This window comes from Charadrius vociferus, unplaced genomic scaffold (genome assembly GCF_000708025.1).
Source record: "Charadrius vociferus isolate BGI_N301 unplaced genomic scaffold, ASM70802v2 scaffold323, whole genome shotgun sequence".
Classification (NCBI taxonomy): Eukaryota; Metazoa; Chordata; class Aves; order Charadriiformes; family Charadriidae; genus Charadrius; species Charadrius vociferus.
This window is the reverse complement of record NW_009647692.1, coordinates 143,759-161,716: the sequence shown is the minus strand read 5'-3', so window position 1 is coordinate 161,716 and position 17,958 is coordinate 143,759. Positions and strand designations below refer to the sequence as shown.

Sequence of the window (17,958 nt, the reverse complement as noted above, 5' to 3'; positions counted from 1 at the left end):
TAACAGAATTTTGTGAGTTAACAATAAGCAAAATAGAGCAATTACCACAAAAAGAACAATACATAACTGTCACAGATGCAATGCTTATAATTGCTTGAATGATACTTTTTAAATAATGATTCCATATGCACAGAGTTTGGAGAGCTTCTCCAGCTGTTTGTTTGTTTTCACACTGCTGCTCTGTGAGCAGACATCCTCCCAGCCAGGAAACAAAGTTGTCGAATGGCTAAATAATAGTGAAAGACTTCAGTGAATTTGTGGGTTTCTGGGCAAAGTATCAAGAAGTCTCAAGAGTCCCAATAAAAATTTTGCCACAGTTTGGCTGTGAAGGGCATCGTCTCTTGGTTCCTTGGGACTCTGTGGCACATGTGCCCTGGTGAAGGCTGGGGCCCAGGAGAAGCTTGTGAGCGGTGGAATCCGGCGTGCCGGTAAGGGTTCTGCCAAAAAGAGAGAGCGCTGTCTTGGGAGCGAGGTCTCGCTTCACAGAGCCTCCCTGAAGGACAAGCGTTCTGGCTATACGCATAACACACGTACACAATATGCTGTAGTATTTTTGATATTTTAACCACTGAGGCTGATGTGGCTGTTTTAATGTATATTGTGACGTTGTCCCTCTTTGTAGTGACTTGCTCTTCAGATCTTCAGTGTCCCATCTTCAGTACCACTCACCCGAGGTACAAAGACTGTTCTGGGCTATATACAGCCAGGCTGAAATGCTTTTAGTAAATTTATTCAGAAAGGAGTAATGGACCCTTCTTGCCAAACAGCTGTTAAATTGAAGGAAAATGTTTCCTTACGGCTTCTAGGCCTGTTTGGTTTTTGGTTTTTGTTTTTAAGAGAGAGAGAATACTACAGGTTGTGTTTTGTGCTTTCAGCTTTTCCCCTCCCTGGATGGGATCCCAATAAAAGAGATTGTTCTCTGTGCTGTGAGCTTGGTGCCATTCCATTATGTCTCTGTGTCCCTGGGTGAAAATTTAAAGCTTTGTGTAGCGCAAGTGGCTTTGACAAAAGGCGAAAAAACATGCTTGAAAAGCCTTAAACTGGTCTATGTGTCCATTCTTCCCTCTGCTCTGCCTTTTGAATGTTCTGAAGTAAAAGTAAAAAAAAAAAAAAAAAGAAGACGACAAATTAGGGGGAAAGAATTCTGCCTAGTTCTGTTTCTTGATGTTAAATGCTCAAAGTGATTTATTATGAAGTTTGTTTTTAAGTGACAGCTCAAGGTAAGAGCAAAAATTAGGGCAGTCCTTTCTTCTCTATGGTTTTCCTGCGCACAATATATGAAGCATGTAGGTATGCTGTAGGGCGTATCAGTAAGCAAGAAGCTTTCCTGGAGAGTCCTGCATATGCTAACTTGTTACATATTCCAGTTAGGGACCATGATGAGTGTTTATTTCTCTCTCAATTACTAGTTCTCTCCCTGTCTTTTTTCTCGTGTTCATTACTGCAATTTGTTCTGTTCTCCTTTTTCCTTCTACAGAAGAGATGGTGGAAGGAAAAAGTGCCATTCTCATAGGCATGAGCCAGTGGAACTCAAACGACCTTGTTGAGCAGATAGAAACAATTGGGAAGCTGGAAGAAAATCAAGGTAATGTTTAGCTTGCCTTACATGTTAATTTAAAGTTAACAAGAAAATCTGACTACTGAAGCAATTAGTTGTCAGATATCATGTAATTACGCAACAGAAATATATTTTACAGCATCCCCTAGTTAAAAGATTTACATAGACACATAAGTAGTATTCTAGTGCTGGGAAATGAATTGCAATGTTCTCTTCCAGGAGGAAACTTCTTCTCTGGCAGGCCAGGTAATACAAATTTATTGACTTCAGCGTTGACTTCAGTGGGAAGTCAATGTTGGACTCGGCTCAACAACTGTGAGATAGATTACAAGACCACATCTTATCATATGATCATAGAATCGTTATGGCTGGAAAAGACCTTTAATATCACCAAGTCCAACTGTTATCTAACTCTACCAGGCCCACTTCTAAACCATGTCCCTGAGCACCGTATCTAGACGGCTTTTAAATACATCCAGGGATGGTGATTCAACCACTTCCCTGGGCAGCCTGTTTCAGTCCTTGATAACCCTTTCAGTGTAGAAGTTTTTCCTAATTTCTAACCTAAACCTCCCCTGTCACAACTTGATGCCATTTCCTCTTGTCTTATTGGTTGTAACTTGTGAGAAGAGACCAACACCCAGTTCTCTTCAACCTCCTTTCAGGTAGTTGTAGAGAGCAATACAGTCTCCCCTCAGCCTCCTTTCCTTCAGACTAAACAACCCCAAGTCCCTCAGCCACTCCTCATGTTCTCAAGACCCTTCACCAGCTTTGTTGCCCTTCTCTGGACCCTCTCCAGCACCGCAATGTCCTTCTTATACTGCAGCACTCAAAAGTGAACACAGTACTCAAGGTGCGACCTCACCAGTGCTGAGTACAGTGGGACAATCACTTCTCTAGCCCTGCTGGCTACGCAGTTGCCGATGCAGGCCAGGATGCTGTTGTCCGCCTTGGCCACCTGGGCACACTGCCGGCTGATGTTCAGCCAGCTGTCAATCAACACCCCCAGGTCCTTTTCTGCCAGGCAGCTTTCCAGCCACTCTGCCCCAAGCCTGTAGAGATGCATGGGGTTGTTGTGGCCCAAGTACAGGACCCGGCACTTGGCCTTGTTGAAACTCATAGTATTGGCCTCAGCCCATTGATCCAGCCTGTCCAGGTCCCTGTGAAGAGCCATCCTACCCTCAAGCAGCCCAACACTCCCACCCAGCTTGGTGTCACCTGCAAACTTACTGATGGTGCTCTCAATCCCCTCATCGAGATCATTTATAAAGGTATTAAAGAGGAGTGGCCCCAACACTGAGCCCTGTGGAACACCACTAGTGACTGGCCACCACCTGGATTTAATTCCATTCACCACCACTCTCTGGGCCCAGCCATCCAACCAGTGTTTGATCCAGTAGAGTGTATGCCTGTGCAAGCCTTGGGTAGCCAGTTTTTCATGAGAATGCTGTGGGGAACAATATCGAAGGGTTTACTGAAGTCAATGTAAATAACATCCACAGGCTTTCCCTTGTCCACCAAGTGGGTCACCTTGTCATACAAGGAGATCAGGTTCGTTAAGCAGGACCTGCCCTTCATGAACCCGTGTTGACTGGGCCTGATTGTCTGGTTGTCCTGTAAATAATACATAATGGCACTCAAGATGATCTGCTCCATAAGCTTACCCGGCACCAAGGTCAGACTGACAGGTCTGTAGTTTTGCATGTTTACTGTGCTCAGCATATATAAGAGACTTGTTGGTCAATGTCACTGGGTTGTTTTGCTCCTTAAAGTCAGCAAATCATTATCTGGAATCTAGGACAAAAGCCTAGGCAGTCTTCCTTTAATTGTTACTTTGGGTCCTAAATTGCCTAGTGGTTTGAAAATTAAAATGACCTCATTGACTTTAGGGAGAGAGAAGGACCTAGCTTCCTTACCCATCAGTGGTATGGGGCTCATGATGCTTGTTAATTAATCTAACTTTTTAAAGGATTTGTTGGATTTGTCCACTTTAAGAGCCTTTTCAGGAGGCTTTTCTTTATGGATTCGCTACATATATTCAATCCGGAAGATAGCTGTAAGCAGGTCTATTTTAGTATACACATATATAGAAGTAATATTTATCTGAGTCACAAACTTCTGGATTACCTACCATGACAATGATTTATTTTGATAGTATTTAAGTGACAGGTGTAGACACAATACACACAGTATATTTACAATTGCTAAATAGGTAATTAGAGAAGAAAAAAACTTCTCTTTTGCATATCCTTTTAACAATGGTATCAAGGCCTCACTTATGTTGCTTGGTAATTTACTTCGTTTGAAGTCAGAGATTCAATGGCAATTTGTAAGAGATAGTACATGTGTTGTAAATATGCCATTTTCTCTGCTACAAAGTAGCAAGAAAAATTAATACAGTATTGCATCAAATCTGAGTTAGTCTTCTAAATGACTTGCCAAGAACCACTTGTACTTGCATTCTTGAAGATATTTCTCTATTTCTTCCAGGGCTGGCAAAGATTTAGAATGCTTATTTTCATTTCAGCATCCATTATATGAGGAAGTTTTTGTCTGTTTTTTCTCACAGTGCCCTTTGTGTTGGGGACTAAGGAAAGAGTTGTAAGAGACTGCTTTTAAGGGTTTCTGCCGTTAAGAAATGAGGCTGGTAAAAGGATTATTGTTTGCATTATTGTCATGGTTTGGGCTGAGCTGGCCACTAAAACGTTGAATAGCTGCAGCAAAGAGAATGCAAGACCCAGGGTTGCATGGAAGATCTGTACAGAAACAAATGAAGCAGTCCCCTGAGTTATAGTCCATCCTTCTTCATACAAGGGGTTTCTATTTTCATTTAATCTAATTCTCTGTGATGTTTTGTAAAAGAAAGGTTTCTCATCCATGATCTTCGTTTCAGTTCACACACAGCTGTTAGAAGAGGCATTAGAGCCAGTGTACCTAACTCAAAGCATTTGACGATTTGGCCTACGTGTCAAATGCATCTACATTCTGATATTGCTTCAAATATTCTGCAAGTGTACTGTGGCTTTTAGGTCATGGTTCATTGTGTTGATTTTGAGCATTTTTGAATAGAGATGTCAGGCAAAGACTGAAGTCGTTAAGAACTGGGCTAGCACAAGTCTGAGCCAGTATTACGTGTACCCTGTCTCGTTATGCTAGAATGTGATTTCACTGCTTCAGCAGTGCAAAAGAAAGTAGAGTTCTGGCTGCGATGCACACAGTCAGTTAGAAATTTTTCCTGATCCACCCCTGCTAAATTCATCCATTTCCTGAATAGGCGAGGCAATGATGTGCATTTCCTTCTTTCCTCTGCCATTTTATACTCTAGATTTAGTCCTATTAATTAGCTGCTTGTCGTTTTTTTTATTTTTATTATATTTTCTTTATTTCCTTGCATGTGCTCATCTGTATGTTATCTTCATGGAATTATCTGCCAAATGCCGATAAGTCGTATTGCAGTGTTGTTAGTGCAGATAATTGTACAGTGCTTTTGTTATAGTTTAACAAGACTGAATAGTGTTTCTGATTCATCAATTTTAGAAAGGTCTGTGATTAGCAACCACCAGATACAAATGATAAAGTCGAAGAGGGAAGGAGGAGGATGTTTGAAGGAAGACAACTATGTTGTCTTCTGTGCCACGGTAGACAGATATTTCAGCCTTAGCCCAGTTGTTTATAGTAAAGAATTAAAAGTTCAGGTAAAGCTGGATTCTCTCTTTAAAAACGATATGTAGAAGAGAGAAAGATGTCCTATATGGCTTTTTTCCTAGGGTACTTCACTTGTGTAATGGAAAGATGTGAGGAATGTGGTCTGCTGATTCGGAGAAAATTCCTTCCCCCCCCACTTCTCGCTGGATTTACTTAAAGCTTTCAGAGAATGATGAGTTCTTTGACTTTGGTTGCACAGAGCTCTGTTAGAATTCCATTAGTCTCTAGGGCCAGTGGTTTTCCTAGGTGCCTGTGCAGAGAGCAGAGAACTTGTCCTTTTTCATAATTTAATAAACTGATTAATAAAGCACATAATTATGGGCTCTTTCGACAAATGAAGATGTCTGAGAAGATGTAGTATGCTCTGGGCACAGCTGAAGACCCACTGGATGCTACTTACTTAAGTAATGCTACAGTTCTAGCGTGAGACAGACAAGGTCCTCAGGAACTTGATAAACGGCAAGTATGTAATTTAGTTCTATCTTAGATTCTCAGTAAGTATGACTGAGCGCACTTGACCAGCACAACCTTTTTCATCAGAGGTAGAAATAAGTCTTTGGGGGAAAACTGGCAGCAGCATTTTAATTTATTAAGTTTTCGTTGCAGAAAAGGACACAAATAGCAATCAAGCTGAATTAAAAACTCGTACAGCTGCATAAATTATGTTGATGCAGATGCCTTCCCTTTTGTGGAACAAAAAAGCATGACTATGACGTATGAAAATGCTTAAATTCACTCCTGGTGCAAAGTATCTGTCCATTGCATTAAGAAAAATTGAATGTACTGAGCACTAGGAACAAATTCAGCCTGTTGGATTTCAGTGCTTTGCATTTCCTCCAGCTATCTTGAGTTCGTATCCTTACTTTAAGTATCTATTGTTAATGTTTGTGAGGTTGAAGTTGTTGCTTTGTTTTGTACTCTTGACACAGTGCAGTGAAGGTGAGGCAAAGAAGTCTTTGCAAATACAGCAAAGACTATTTGTATACTTCAAACTCAATATATGCTTTATATTTCATTATTTGAGTTTCTTTATAGCAGGAAATGAGGTAACTATACGTTTTAACAGGTAAACCAGGCAAATACTTGTTACAGAAAAACATCAGTCCAAGCTAGTGATTGCCATGTAAACTTAAACTTGTGTCAGCATTTCAAAGGGTGAAATCCTGGGGAAAAAATGCCATAGCTGGAGTAGACATTGCCTTAACCTCACCAGTATGTTTGTTTGAGACCAAACCTGCATAAGACTTAAAATAAGGTCACAGGAATAGTAGTGTTGTCTTCTCCGGCTCAGTTGCCCATCTTGTTATATTTGGCCTTTTAAAAATATGGACTTGAGAGCTGGAAAGTGTTATAAGAGTTCAACATATCTTCCCCCTCCCCGCACCCCTCAAACACACAAATTAAAGTATAAGGGAATCCAGGAATATCTGAAATGGATGAAGAACCACAGAGCTCCACAGGGACATAATAAGTGCTTGCCATTGCAGTTGGAGATTAGCAGTACTGCTATGATTCAGTCTCCATATACAGACAGCAGGCTTTACTGCTCTTCACCCTTCATTTTGTCATCTCCTCAGCCCAAGCCATGTTATTTTTCTAAAGAGTAGAAGAAACATGCATCTGTCAAGGAACTGGCAATGCCAGTATCTCTGCTTTGCCAGCTGACCATCATCACACGTCCATGAACATGAACAAGTGTTATTTACATCGAGCTGCAGTGAGAAAAAGGTTGCATTCTGCAGCTTTAGTAGATCAGATTGCACTTCCTGAGCTGGTAACTTCCACGCTGGGGAATTTCGTTCACCTCTGCCTTCCTAACTGGTGAACAGAAGCATGTGGCATTTTCTTGATCATTGCCACAGACAGAGCTCCTGTGCGTGAATTTGTGCAAGCTACATTGCAACTTCAGGCCTCTTTTTTTGCATCAAATCTAGTAAAACATGCAAGCTTTATGGCTTTTCTTGTGTTCAGTTCCTGCTTTTGCCTGTGGCTCTCTGGTTTTCTGCCTGTCCTCAGTGAGCCAACAACCATTGCTGGACAACTCTGATTCCTGGCCACTTTACCAGAAATGCCGGGGAGGCTGCTTCTAGGCAAAGGTTGCTAGACTTTGCTTTTCTTGTCCTGCCTTGTTTCACTGAGAGATGAGATAAGTGGTGTCTGGAAAGGAGAAAGATCTAAGGTCTTCTGTACACCAGCCATATACACTGCAAGTGTCGTCCAGCAAGGAAAAGAACAGAATCCCGCCTGTAGCTGACCTTGATACAACTGCAGATAAATTTCACAATGGCGAAGGTGCTTGCATAACGATGGCACAAGCAGTCGAGCTGATCAGCAAAGGTATGCATCCTTTTCATGACCACAGTAACGTTCCTTTAGCTGCAGGCTGCGCTCTTGCTGCTATTTCTTGGTATAGCAAAATACTCCAACCAGGACTGACTGACTGTGGCAGGTTGGGAAAGGCAGCTCTGTTGAAATGGAGTGGTCTTTTTAGCATTTCCTATTTACTATTTGTTTTCTCCAAATTTTGTTTTTTTCTGTCAATGGCATTTTTTAGCACATCCGGTTCCCTTTTGAACAAAAGGAGACTGACTTGCCTTTTGAGGGACTTTGAGCTCTCTTCCTCTTGTCCAGAGGCTTAATTTTTCATTGTCTGTGGTTCAGCTCTGTGCTTTTTATAAAACAAAAACAATCTTAGAAGCCATAAGAGCAGTGGATTTCCAAGCTCATTTGTAGCTTTCATGATGCAAGTGAGTTTTGGGACTGTGCTGTCCCTTGGCTGCTGCATAGCAGTTTGGGTGTGAAGACAGTGTGTCTGTTCAGTTGGCCGGCTGACACAGTGGATCTCACTTTAGCCCTTCGCTGAAGTGAGAGGAGCCCAACACACCAGAAGGTCAGGACAGGCTATATTTCATCACAGTTGCCAAATATCCCGGAACCAAGTTTGCAAAGCCAAGATTTCAGAATCTAGCAAATGCCAAGCTTGAGATCTTAATGCAATCTTTATGGATCTCCTTTGTCTATTTGCCCTGTCATAATTACTTAGTAATGTGATAGGAATGCATCGTATGTGTAACAGGTTTGCGTACTGACTTTGAAGAAAGCTCTTGTCTTCAGCGATTCTGGGAGAGTTCCTGAAGGAAAGTTTCTCTAGCAGTGAATGGAAAGTGCTTGTGCAATCTTTCTTGTCTGTGAATAGCTTTTCTCCTACAAAAGCTTCCCTTAGAAATATAGAGAGACATGAAGATTATCTCCAGAAAAATAGATGGATGTGTGAGTAGGAAAGTTGAAATGGTCTATTTTAGATTATGTATTAAAGTCACTATAGCAGGATATTTGCAGTAATGTGAATTTATGATGAAGTTGTGTGATAATAGGTAATTGGCATGTTCTTGTTTGCTCATTATTTCTTCTAAAGAAAGGAAATATATGTCTTTGTAAGATGTGATGGAATTAGTTAACACTTGAAAATCGCTGTGTGCAGTTTCTGATTCTTTTGATTGTCCAGTCTTGCACAACTCGTGGTTCTCCGGAGCACACAATTTCTGGCTTTAACTGGAAGAAGTATTTAATATTTGAGGGCAAATACACTAGGGGATAAAGATGGTATGCTCATTAAAATGGCAATAGACGACTTGTCTTGTTCTGAGCCTTCTCAAAGTTATATTGCAGTAAAGCTATGAAATTATTTAAGACAAATAAGGGAACCTTGACCTCAGTACAAAAAGCAAAAAAACCCTGTCTCTCAAAAGACCATATTGTATGACAGGATGTATGTTGACCTCCAGTGTTTTAAATAACAGATGATGGCTAAGAGCTCATGTGGAAAGCAGACAAATTTTATTGCTCTTCTGGTTCATAAAGAATTTATTGGAGATGCATGGATGTCTCTGCTTATGCGCGTTTGCTGCAGGCTCTGATGAAAATGATGAAAATTCCTTATGGGGTTTGGCCAGGTCTGCCACCTGGCCAAGTGGTACCGGGAACTGAGCATCGAGAACATCAGTTAAAATTTTAGCTGACAACAGCCGAAAGTTATAACCATCTGAAGTAATTTAGTGACCTCTAAGAAACAAGTGCAGGAGCGTTCTCATTGCCAGTTCCTGCACTTCCCTCCACGGCCCCACACTCTCTGTCCAGCCCCAAATAATTAATGCATTTTGACACTGACTAGCTCTTAGCTGGATGCTCCAGCAAGGAGCTATTGGACTTCAGAGTCTACGAAGCCTGAACTATCATCTTGTTTATGGAGGTAAATCTGCTTTGATAGGTGTGGCTGTTGTTGAAGTGGGAGAAGGATGCTTATGTTGTCTATGCAAACTGGTGTATTTAAGGCCTTAGTTACAACAGTATCATCCTACAGATTTCTATTTCAGAGATGACCCCTACCTATTCTCTTAAAAAGCCAAATTCTGTGCTTGGTTACTGCATGGATTCCCAGTAAAGTGACTGTGGTGAATATTATTGCACATACGGCAAAACATAAAATTTGTCTCCTTTTTGATGAAACACTTATGATCCTGACAGACATTATTTGTAATTAATTGCAGTAAAAGGAACATGGATTACAACTGAATAGCGGCCACTCTATTAATAATTAGACCCTTGTTTTTTAACTGTAAAGTCAATGCTTGGCATACCTCAGACATACTATTTTTTATGCTAGCAAGAATGTAGTGAGTGCTCTGCTGCTTTTTAAAATAGTCTAGCTGAAAAGTTGATGAAAATTAAACTAACGCTTACCTCTTCTGACAACTGATTTTATGTGTGTGTGTTTTTAAGCAGTTCCTACAAAAGTGAAGTGGTTCTAATCACCTACTACCTTCTGTTTGATTTGTTTCATTCTTGTTCAGGTGCCTGGAGCTCCTCTGCTTTAAGGCTGGTCCAACTTAAGTGGGTGTGCCTATGCCTGATGCAGAGTAGATTTGTGGCCTAGGCAGGAGTTTGGTAGTAAAGGCTTCTTCATTCTTTTCTTTCATTTCTTCTGACACTCTGTGGTCTTCCATGCAGCTCATGCTTAAATATATTGAGACGTATACTTTATTGAGTTGCCTACTATAGATCACGTTTGAAAATGTGGGATTTTTTTAACCTTTCCTCACCCCCAACTATGAGGATATGTTTTCCTCACCCCCTATGAAGATATGTTTGTGTAAACTTGCAACTTGCGTTGATTCATTGGGATATGCAGTGCTATTTAAGACCAAGGTGTTCTGGTAGCACAGAAGAACAATTGGAGCTGATATCAGAGGATGGGATTTGGGAATATGAATTCATTGTGAACTATGCACGTTCTTATGATAAGATGGTCATATTATTGATTATTCTAGTGCAAGGGTACACCTAAGAGGATAGCAATCTCCTTTTAAGTAGGTCATATCTTTTGAACTATTTGGAGGACCTCTTTCATCTCAGTCACTTTTTTTCCACGTACAGAATTCAGAAAATCTTGGTATCTAAGGATGACTACTGCATCATGGAGAGACCACGGAGAATTAGAAGACTGTAATGACACAATGTTTTCTTGATGAGTGTGTGAAGTCCTTGTCTGGCCCACTGAAGAGAGAAATCAACCAGGCTATTACCCAGGGTGTGCAAACAAGAGCTCCCAAGACTGAAGTGGAGTAATGTACCATATGAAAGGAAGCTCTACAGGGTCAGCTGGACCATTGTGAGAGACAAAAACTGTTCCAAAGGGATGGGTGGTAATAGCCTCTATTGCCCCCAGCTGGTTGAAAGGGATTTGGTTTCAGATCCAGGATTCTGAAGTAACCATTATAAATTCATATGGGATATTTACAAATTTCACTGTTCTCTCTTGATTCATCATTCCCCCCTTTGCTATGGAAAGTACATTTATATCTTAAAGACAATTTTTTTTTTGGTCCCACTAAGCCATTCTGTCACTCACTCTTCTCAGCAGAACAGGGGGAGAAAATAAAATAAAAAGCTCATGGTTGAGATAAGGGCACAGAGGTTTCTTACCAATTACCATCACAGGCAAAACAGACTCAACTTGGGGAAATTAATTTTATTTATTGCCAGTTAATTGTAGCAGAGTAGGCTAGTCAGAAATAAAACTGAAAACACCTTCCCCCACTATTCCCTTCTTCCCAGGCTCGACTTCGTTCCCAGCTGTTCTGCCTCCTCCCCCCTCCCTGAGCCATGCAAGGGGATGGGGAATGGGGGTTGCAGTCAGTTCTGAACACATTGTCTCTGCCACTGCTTCCTTCTCATGCTCTTCCCCTGCTCCAGCCTGGGGTCCTCCCATGGGATACAATCCTTCATAAACTTTTCCAGTGTGGGCCCTTCCCACAGGCTGCAGTTCTTCATTAAATGCTCCAGCATGGGTCCCTTCCACGGGATGCTGTCCTTCAGAAAAGGACTGCTCCAGTGTGGGTCCCCCATGCGCCACAGCTCCTGCCAGAAAATCTGCTCCAGCGTGGGCTCCTCTCCATGCACCACAGTTCCTGCCAGGAGCCTGCTCCGGTGTGGGCTGTCTGTTGTCCCCTAGTTGGGGTTCAGGTTCATACCGCATGCACAGGAGCCAATGAGTACATGGAGTTGAGATTCGCCTTCTAACCTTTAGTGCAGCTCTGTACAGAAAGGGGTGCCACGTGATAGTTCGCAAAGCCAGCACACCTCTTCAGAGGGGTCACATGTTTGTATACAGTTTACAACAAAGAAAAGTTACACAAAACTTGTTTGCTGGTCACCTTTCTATTACATAGTTTATGCCCTCCTCTGCATGCTGCAATTAGTGGCTAGTGCCTTATACAGGGGGCGTCTGACGTCAGCATGTATGGTCTCCTCCCAGCGGTGTTTACCATGCCAGTCTTAGGTTACCCTTGGGCAGCTCCCCTTCCACCTCTCGCATCCCTCTAATCAAGAGGTGACGCATCCTTGATGGCATTAGCTCATTCCTGTGTTATCTTGTTGTGATTCTTTACATTGAGGACCACATCTCCATAGGTTGCAGATTCCTTGAGGCAAGTCCCCCTGCTCCAGCTGTGGTTCTCCACGGGCAGCAGGTGGATATCTGCTCCACCGTGGTCCTCTGTGGGCTGCAGGGGGACAGGGTGTGTCACCATGGTCTTTACCACGGGCCACAGGGGAATCTCTGCTCTGGCACCTGGAGCACCTACTCCCCTCCTTCTTCACTAACCTGGGTAACTGCAGGGTTGTTTCTCTCATGTTTTCTCACTTCTCTCTTCCAGCTGCTGTTGCACAGTGCCTTTTACCCCTTCTTAAATATGTTATCACAGAGGCACTACCGGCATCGCTGATGGGCTCAGCTTTGGGCAGCGGTGTGTCGGTCTTGGAACCGGCAAGAACTGGCTCTGTTGGACATGGGGGCGGCTCCTTTTGTCTTCTTGCAGAAGTCATCATTGTAGCTCCCCGCTACCAAGACCTTGCTACATAAACCCAATACAATTACTTAACTTTTCTGTAGAACAGTTTAAACTCCAGTTCTACCAGGTTTGTGGAAGGAACTTCAGCTTGGGGTTCTTATAGAAGGGCTCTATAAACACTTCTCTTTTGGCTGTTTTGCAGTGAGTTTCTCTCTTTTGAAGTCCTCCTGGGAAAAAAAAAAAAAGTCAAATTTCTGTGGACAGTTTCAGTTTTAATACATTTGCATTCTCCAAAATGTAAACATTAAAGAAAACATAAATACACACACACAAAAAGTGAAACAGGCAAACCCCCAAAGAACCTTGACTGTTTCTTTGTTTTGAAACTTCATTTGTCCAACAGGTTTAAGGCAGTCATTTTAGTTCCCCAATCACAGCATCCTTAAATTGGTAGGATTGGAATTGTCAATATGCTTCTCATGTCTGAAGCTGACCCATGGCTTAAAACCTTATTTCTGCAATATGAAGATCTTAAGAAAGAAAAAAAAAAAAAGAAAAAAGAAAAAAAGAGGCTGGCGTTAGTGGTACTTTTGTAGAATATAAAGTAAACAAGCAAGCAGGCAAACAAATAACAATGTTAATTCTGTAATACAGCTTGCTACAAAGGATGACTATTGATTTAATACACCCTAACTAAATTTTAAGAGCCATTAGTCAATTTTGTCAGCAATATGCTACTATTTTACTCTGCAAATCCAGCTAATTGAATTGAAATGCTTCAAGTGAGGATGAATTCTCAGGTAGGCAATTGACGAAATACAATTTAATTTTTAGTTGTTTAAAACATAACTGACTGTAAAATGCCTGTGAAATTCACTTTTCCTGTGCTTCATATGCCACACATACAGACTGATGGATTGCTTTACTGGTAACCAGCAAAATAGATGGACATGATCAGCTTTCACAACTGGAAATTTTTGTATCAGGTGAGTGAAAGGCCTTTTTTGGTCCCATGGCACAAGACCAGGTTATTCGGATCTTTTCATCTTTTAATGCGTTGATTGTCTATCTGGAAAATAGTGCTGCAGTAATATCGCTGTCTTTCTGGGTTTCATTTGAATTGTTGATGTAGATTAAACTTTTGTTTTTCACCTCCAGCCCATTACAAGATAGTGGTTTGGAGCTGGGAGGTGCTGCTGTTGGGCAAGTTGTGTTAGGTCTGTGTACGGAAACCTGCAATTCCTGCGCTTTCTGCACCACCTAGGATTGAGCTGTGCAATTGCTATTGTTCTTCTAAAATGACAGATTCTGTGCTTCTCACAGTAAAACTTACAACGAATTGTTCTCCAGAGACTGTGGCTTATGAATGGTAGACCATAAAATTACGTTAAATTCACGGCGTGCAGTATGACTCCCCACCACTCCAGCTGTTCTTTGTAACTCTTTTAAAAAAAAAAATTCCTGAGATCTTAAGTACAGTAAATGCATCACTGAGTGATTTATTTTTATTTTTATTTTTTTTACTCTCTGATATCATATCTTTTGGATCTCATCTTTTTCTATCTAGTGTAAGGGAGAAAAAAAGCCTGGTTTATATTTGAAGCAGCACGTCTCTAAGAGATGACAGGGGCAATTCCCTGTTGATTCCCTCCGCTGCTGTCTCTGTTCTCCTCTCATAATGTCAACAAGGCACTGAGCAGAGCTGGAAGACTAGAATAGTGGTTTTGGTTAAGATTAAGTTTAATATACAACTGTGGAGTAAGCTAATTAATAGAATAGTGGATCGTCAAGTCCAACTCCCTGCTCCTGTCAGAACTACCTAAAACTAAACCATATGACTAAGAGTGTTGCCCAAATACACTATTGTGTTTCACACTAATTTGAAACAAGCACTGCTACAGCGTATCTGTGCTTCCAGAGAATGTGCAACAGTCATCTCTCAATTGCAGCGCCTTTTGTTTGCAAAGACTACTCTGAAGAGTTACCCTGCTGAAGAAACTGGACTTACAGCAGTACAATGGAGAGCAGAATCTACCCTAGTAGCTTTTAGCAGAGACTTACTGGATGGAAGAGGTGGTCAGTCACTGGCCACTTCCACAGCAGTACATTGGGCACCCTTGTGGTTGGTGCTACCATGGCAGTTCTGAAGCCCTGGGATTCACAGTAGCTTTTGGTGCGCTACTTGGAATTCATCTTTTCTGTTGTCTTGTGTGCACAAGGCTGCTATAAAGACTTAACTGATGACAGTGATTCTTCTGTTTTGAGGAGGTTTCTTTTGGTTTCGTTTGGTCTTGAGTGGACTGTTCACAAGTGCTAGCTTTTCAAAGTGCACTGAGCTCCTCCTATAAATCGTATTGGGCATTCAAGAGCATTAAGCACTTATGAAAATGCCTTTGTCCTTGTCCCAGACCTCTTGAATCTCTGGTTAGACCAACGTGATGCAGCATAGGGTAAGAAAACACCAGAGAGGAGAGTAGGATACACTGACAGCTAAATTTACCTAATCTTACCCCATAGTGGAAGTAGACATAGGGAAGTGAATGAGAAAGTAATTACTATTTTAGTACTTAATAGGGCATAAGCAGTTCTTAATTTGGGTGTGGAACAGTATTGCTTTATCTTTCCATCAAATTAAGAGTCTAACCAGTGAGATATTATAGAGAAACATTAACGTGAGAGAGAAGTAATTCATCAACTTCAGGAGATTTCTTTTCATCAAACTTTCAACTGGGTTGTTGCTAAGTAGGTACAAATACTAAGTGTAAGAGGAGAGTTTAGCTACATCACTCTCCAGGTGGATGTTTTTGCAGAAGGAGAAAGACTTTGTAGTCTGGAAACCATCTATTGTTTCTCATAAAATAAAATTCATCTTGGTTTAAGTCAATAATAAAGCTTGTACAGTGTTTAAATCTCTACATACGGTTCTTGGTTAGGAGCAAAGCAGAGCTTGCAGCTCTGTGTGCAACGGTTGAATGCACCTTTGGCAAGGAAAACTGCCAAGGTGCTAGCGGTCAGCCCTGAGTTAAGGGCAAAGTGTGGCAGGAAGGCAGCTGTTAATTTGATTTCTAGGGTCATTTTTTTCAGGCAAGATTGGAGCATATTAACTTTTTATCTCTCTTGTTTTCTTTCCTTGTATAATTTGTCTATTTATGTATTTTCCTTGTATAATAATGTGAAATATATATTTCCTTCTTACTTGATTCTTTCCTGTGTATAAAACCTGTAGAGATGGAATCAACTAATTTCTTTTCAGCCTAATTATATGTGGGTCTTAATTGTTTTGTTGAATTTTTCATTTCTAATATTTTTTAAAAAAAGATTTGATTATTAGGTCAAGAGAATTAAGATAAAATGTGGCAGATATGCTAACTTGGCTGTGAATTAGCATTTTCCACTTAAATGAGAATGGTTAATTTCTTGTATTGAATGGTTTCAACTTTTTGTTAAGATACTTGTCCGTTGCTATGTGGATACTAACTTGTAGTATCTGAAATTATGAGCTATGTTGAGTTGCATTCATTAAACTCCTACAGGAAAGTAGTGTTTCTGTGCGAGACTGGGTGCACGCTAAGATGTTTTTAGCGAGCTCTTCATTTTTTGCTGGCTCACTGATTCAGTCTCCTTTGTTACATCTGCCATGCATCTCAAGGGTTCTCCAACATTTATGCAATGGTCAAAACATTCAATATAACAGAAGAATCTCTACTCTCATGATTCTGCTTTCAGTATAGTGTTTTTTACCTTGTACTAACATTTCTCTCTCTCTCTCTCTCTCTCTCTCCTCTGAAGGCTGCCTTGCCTAATTTTGTCCACAGTGAATGTTCTGTGTAAAGAGAACATTCTTCCTTCCCCCCCAGTAGCATGTGATCTCCCCCTCCTTGTCATGTCCTCGTAGAGTCATATAATTAATTCAAGGGTGTTTGTACATAGCTGACTGTAGTGTTTACGCTGCTATTAAATCTATTGCAATAGCATCTGCCACTGCCTAATAATGTGAAGAATGGCAAACAGAAAATTTGGCTTAGTGGAGTGAACAGTGGAAGGGAAGGATGGAAATTAGTCAACAGCATTCCAAAACACATCAGATTGCTCATATAAAGAACAGATTTGCTTCTAGCAGCAGGTTTTAGGGAGAAGCAGTGAACTGGATTTCTGCAAATCATCCATGGTAGCGGTTTATATGAGGGCAGGTTACCAGTGTTCCGCAGCTGCTGTCATTTAATTTTGTGGTGCTGTGTGTTCTAGAATACAGCTCAGCATGTGCATGAAAAATGGAGAAAGCTTAAACTAGCTGCTAAGATACTTTTTAGCTGAGAGCCGAGTCCTGCTGCTGAGCGTATTGCTTTCCTTGCAGCCCATCCACAGTTTCCCTTTTCCTTTCTCGACCTGTATTAAGATCCGGTCCACATGCTGAAATCAGCATGTGTTCCTGCATCAGTTTCATTGGGCCTGTAGTTTCCCTGGCTGCCGTTCCCATCCAGAGGGTCATACCATCTGGAGCTATATTACCTCCTTTACTCTCCCCCTACTTTCCCAAGTTTGACATAGTTGTGCTTACACCAGTGTTACATTTGCCATGGCATTAAAAAAAATTTAGCAAAACTGGTTTTTCTATTCAGAAGTTAAATTTCACTGTGTCTTTGCTGGGGCGAAAGCCACATTCTAAAGTGGAGCATGAACATTGTTTGTTCCAGTGGTATGGTTATGTTGTTAAGTGAATTCAGATGATTAGAACAGCGAAGGTCATGCATACCTGCTGGCACTCCAGTATTTAATGTTGCAAGACCAGATGTGTGGCGAAGAAGGCAAAGAAGGATCCCCCTAATATCGCACTGGTGCTGAGGCACACAACTCTGCTCTGCCCTGCTGTCTTCTGGCGCCGATCCCATTAGCAATGTAATCCCAGGGGAGAGCAAAACAAGAGACAAGAACTGTACAAAATGCCCTCTGACACTTCAGGAGCACAGATCTGCGAAGATACATGTATGTGTAATGACTAAGTACCAGAACCTGACAGTAAAGGTAACTTTGTGAACCTTATTTATACCTGAAGCTACTTTCTCTGGTGAATAGATATGTTAATTTCTACTGGTGTTACTAATCCTTTGTGGGAGAGCAAGGTGGATTCTATTCTGTTTTCAACACTGCCCAAAAAACTACTCACTAATTTTTTTTTTTTGGAGCGTTGCAATAGCTGGTAGCATGCGACTAGAGTAATTGCAGATTGTCTTTTAATTCCAGCCAGAGAAGTGGCCATTTTTTGCAGATTCTGTGGAAATCAGTATGTGATGAAAATATCTGGACCTCTCTGATGAGCTTACTTAAAGCTCCTTTAGAGCATAGAGT

General features: G+C 41.2%; 1 protein-coding gene across 1 annotated transcript in view; it reads left to right on the top strand.

The window, feature by feature from the left end:
• Positions 1-17,958, top strand: part of PITPNM3 (PITPNM family member 3) — a 93,797-nt gene that overhangs the window by 17,115 nt on the left and 58,724 nt on the right. Inside the window, exon 2 of the mRNA XM_009881438.1 lies at positions 1,478-1,585. Coding sequence (XP_009879740.1) covers positions 1,478-1,585 — 108 coding nt within the window. The remainder of the gene's footprint in view (positions 1-1,477; positions 1,586-17,958) is intronic.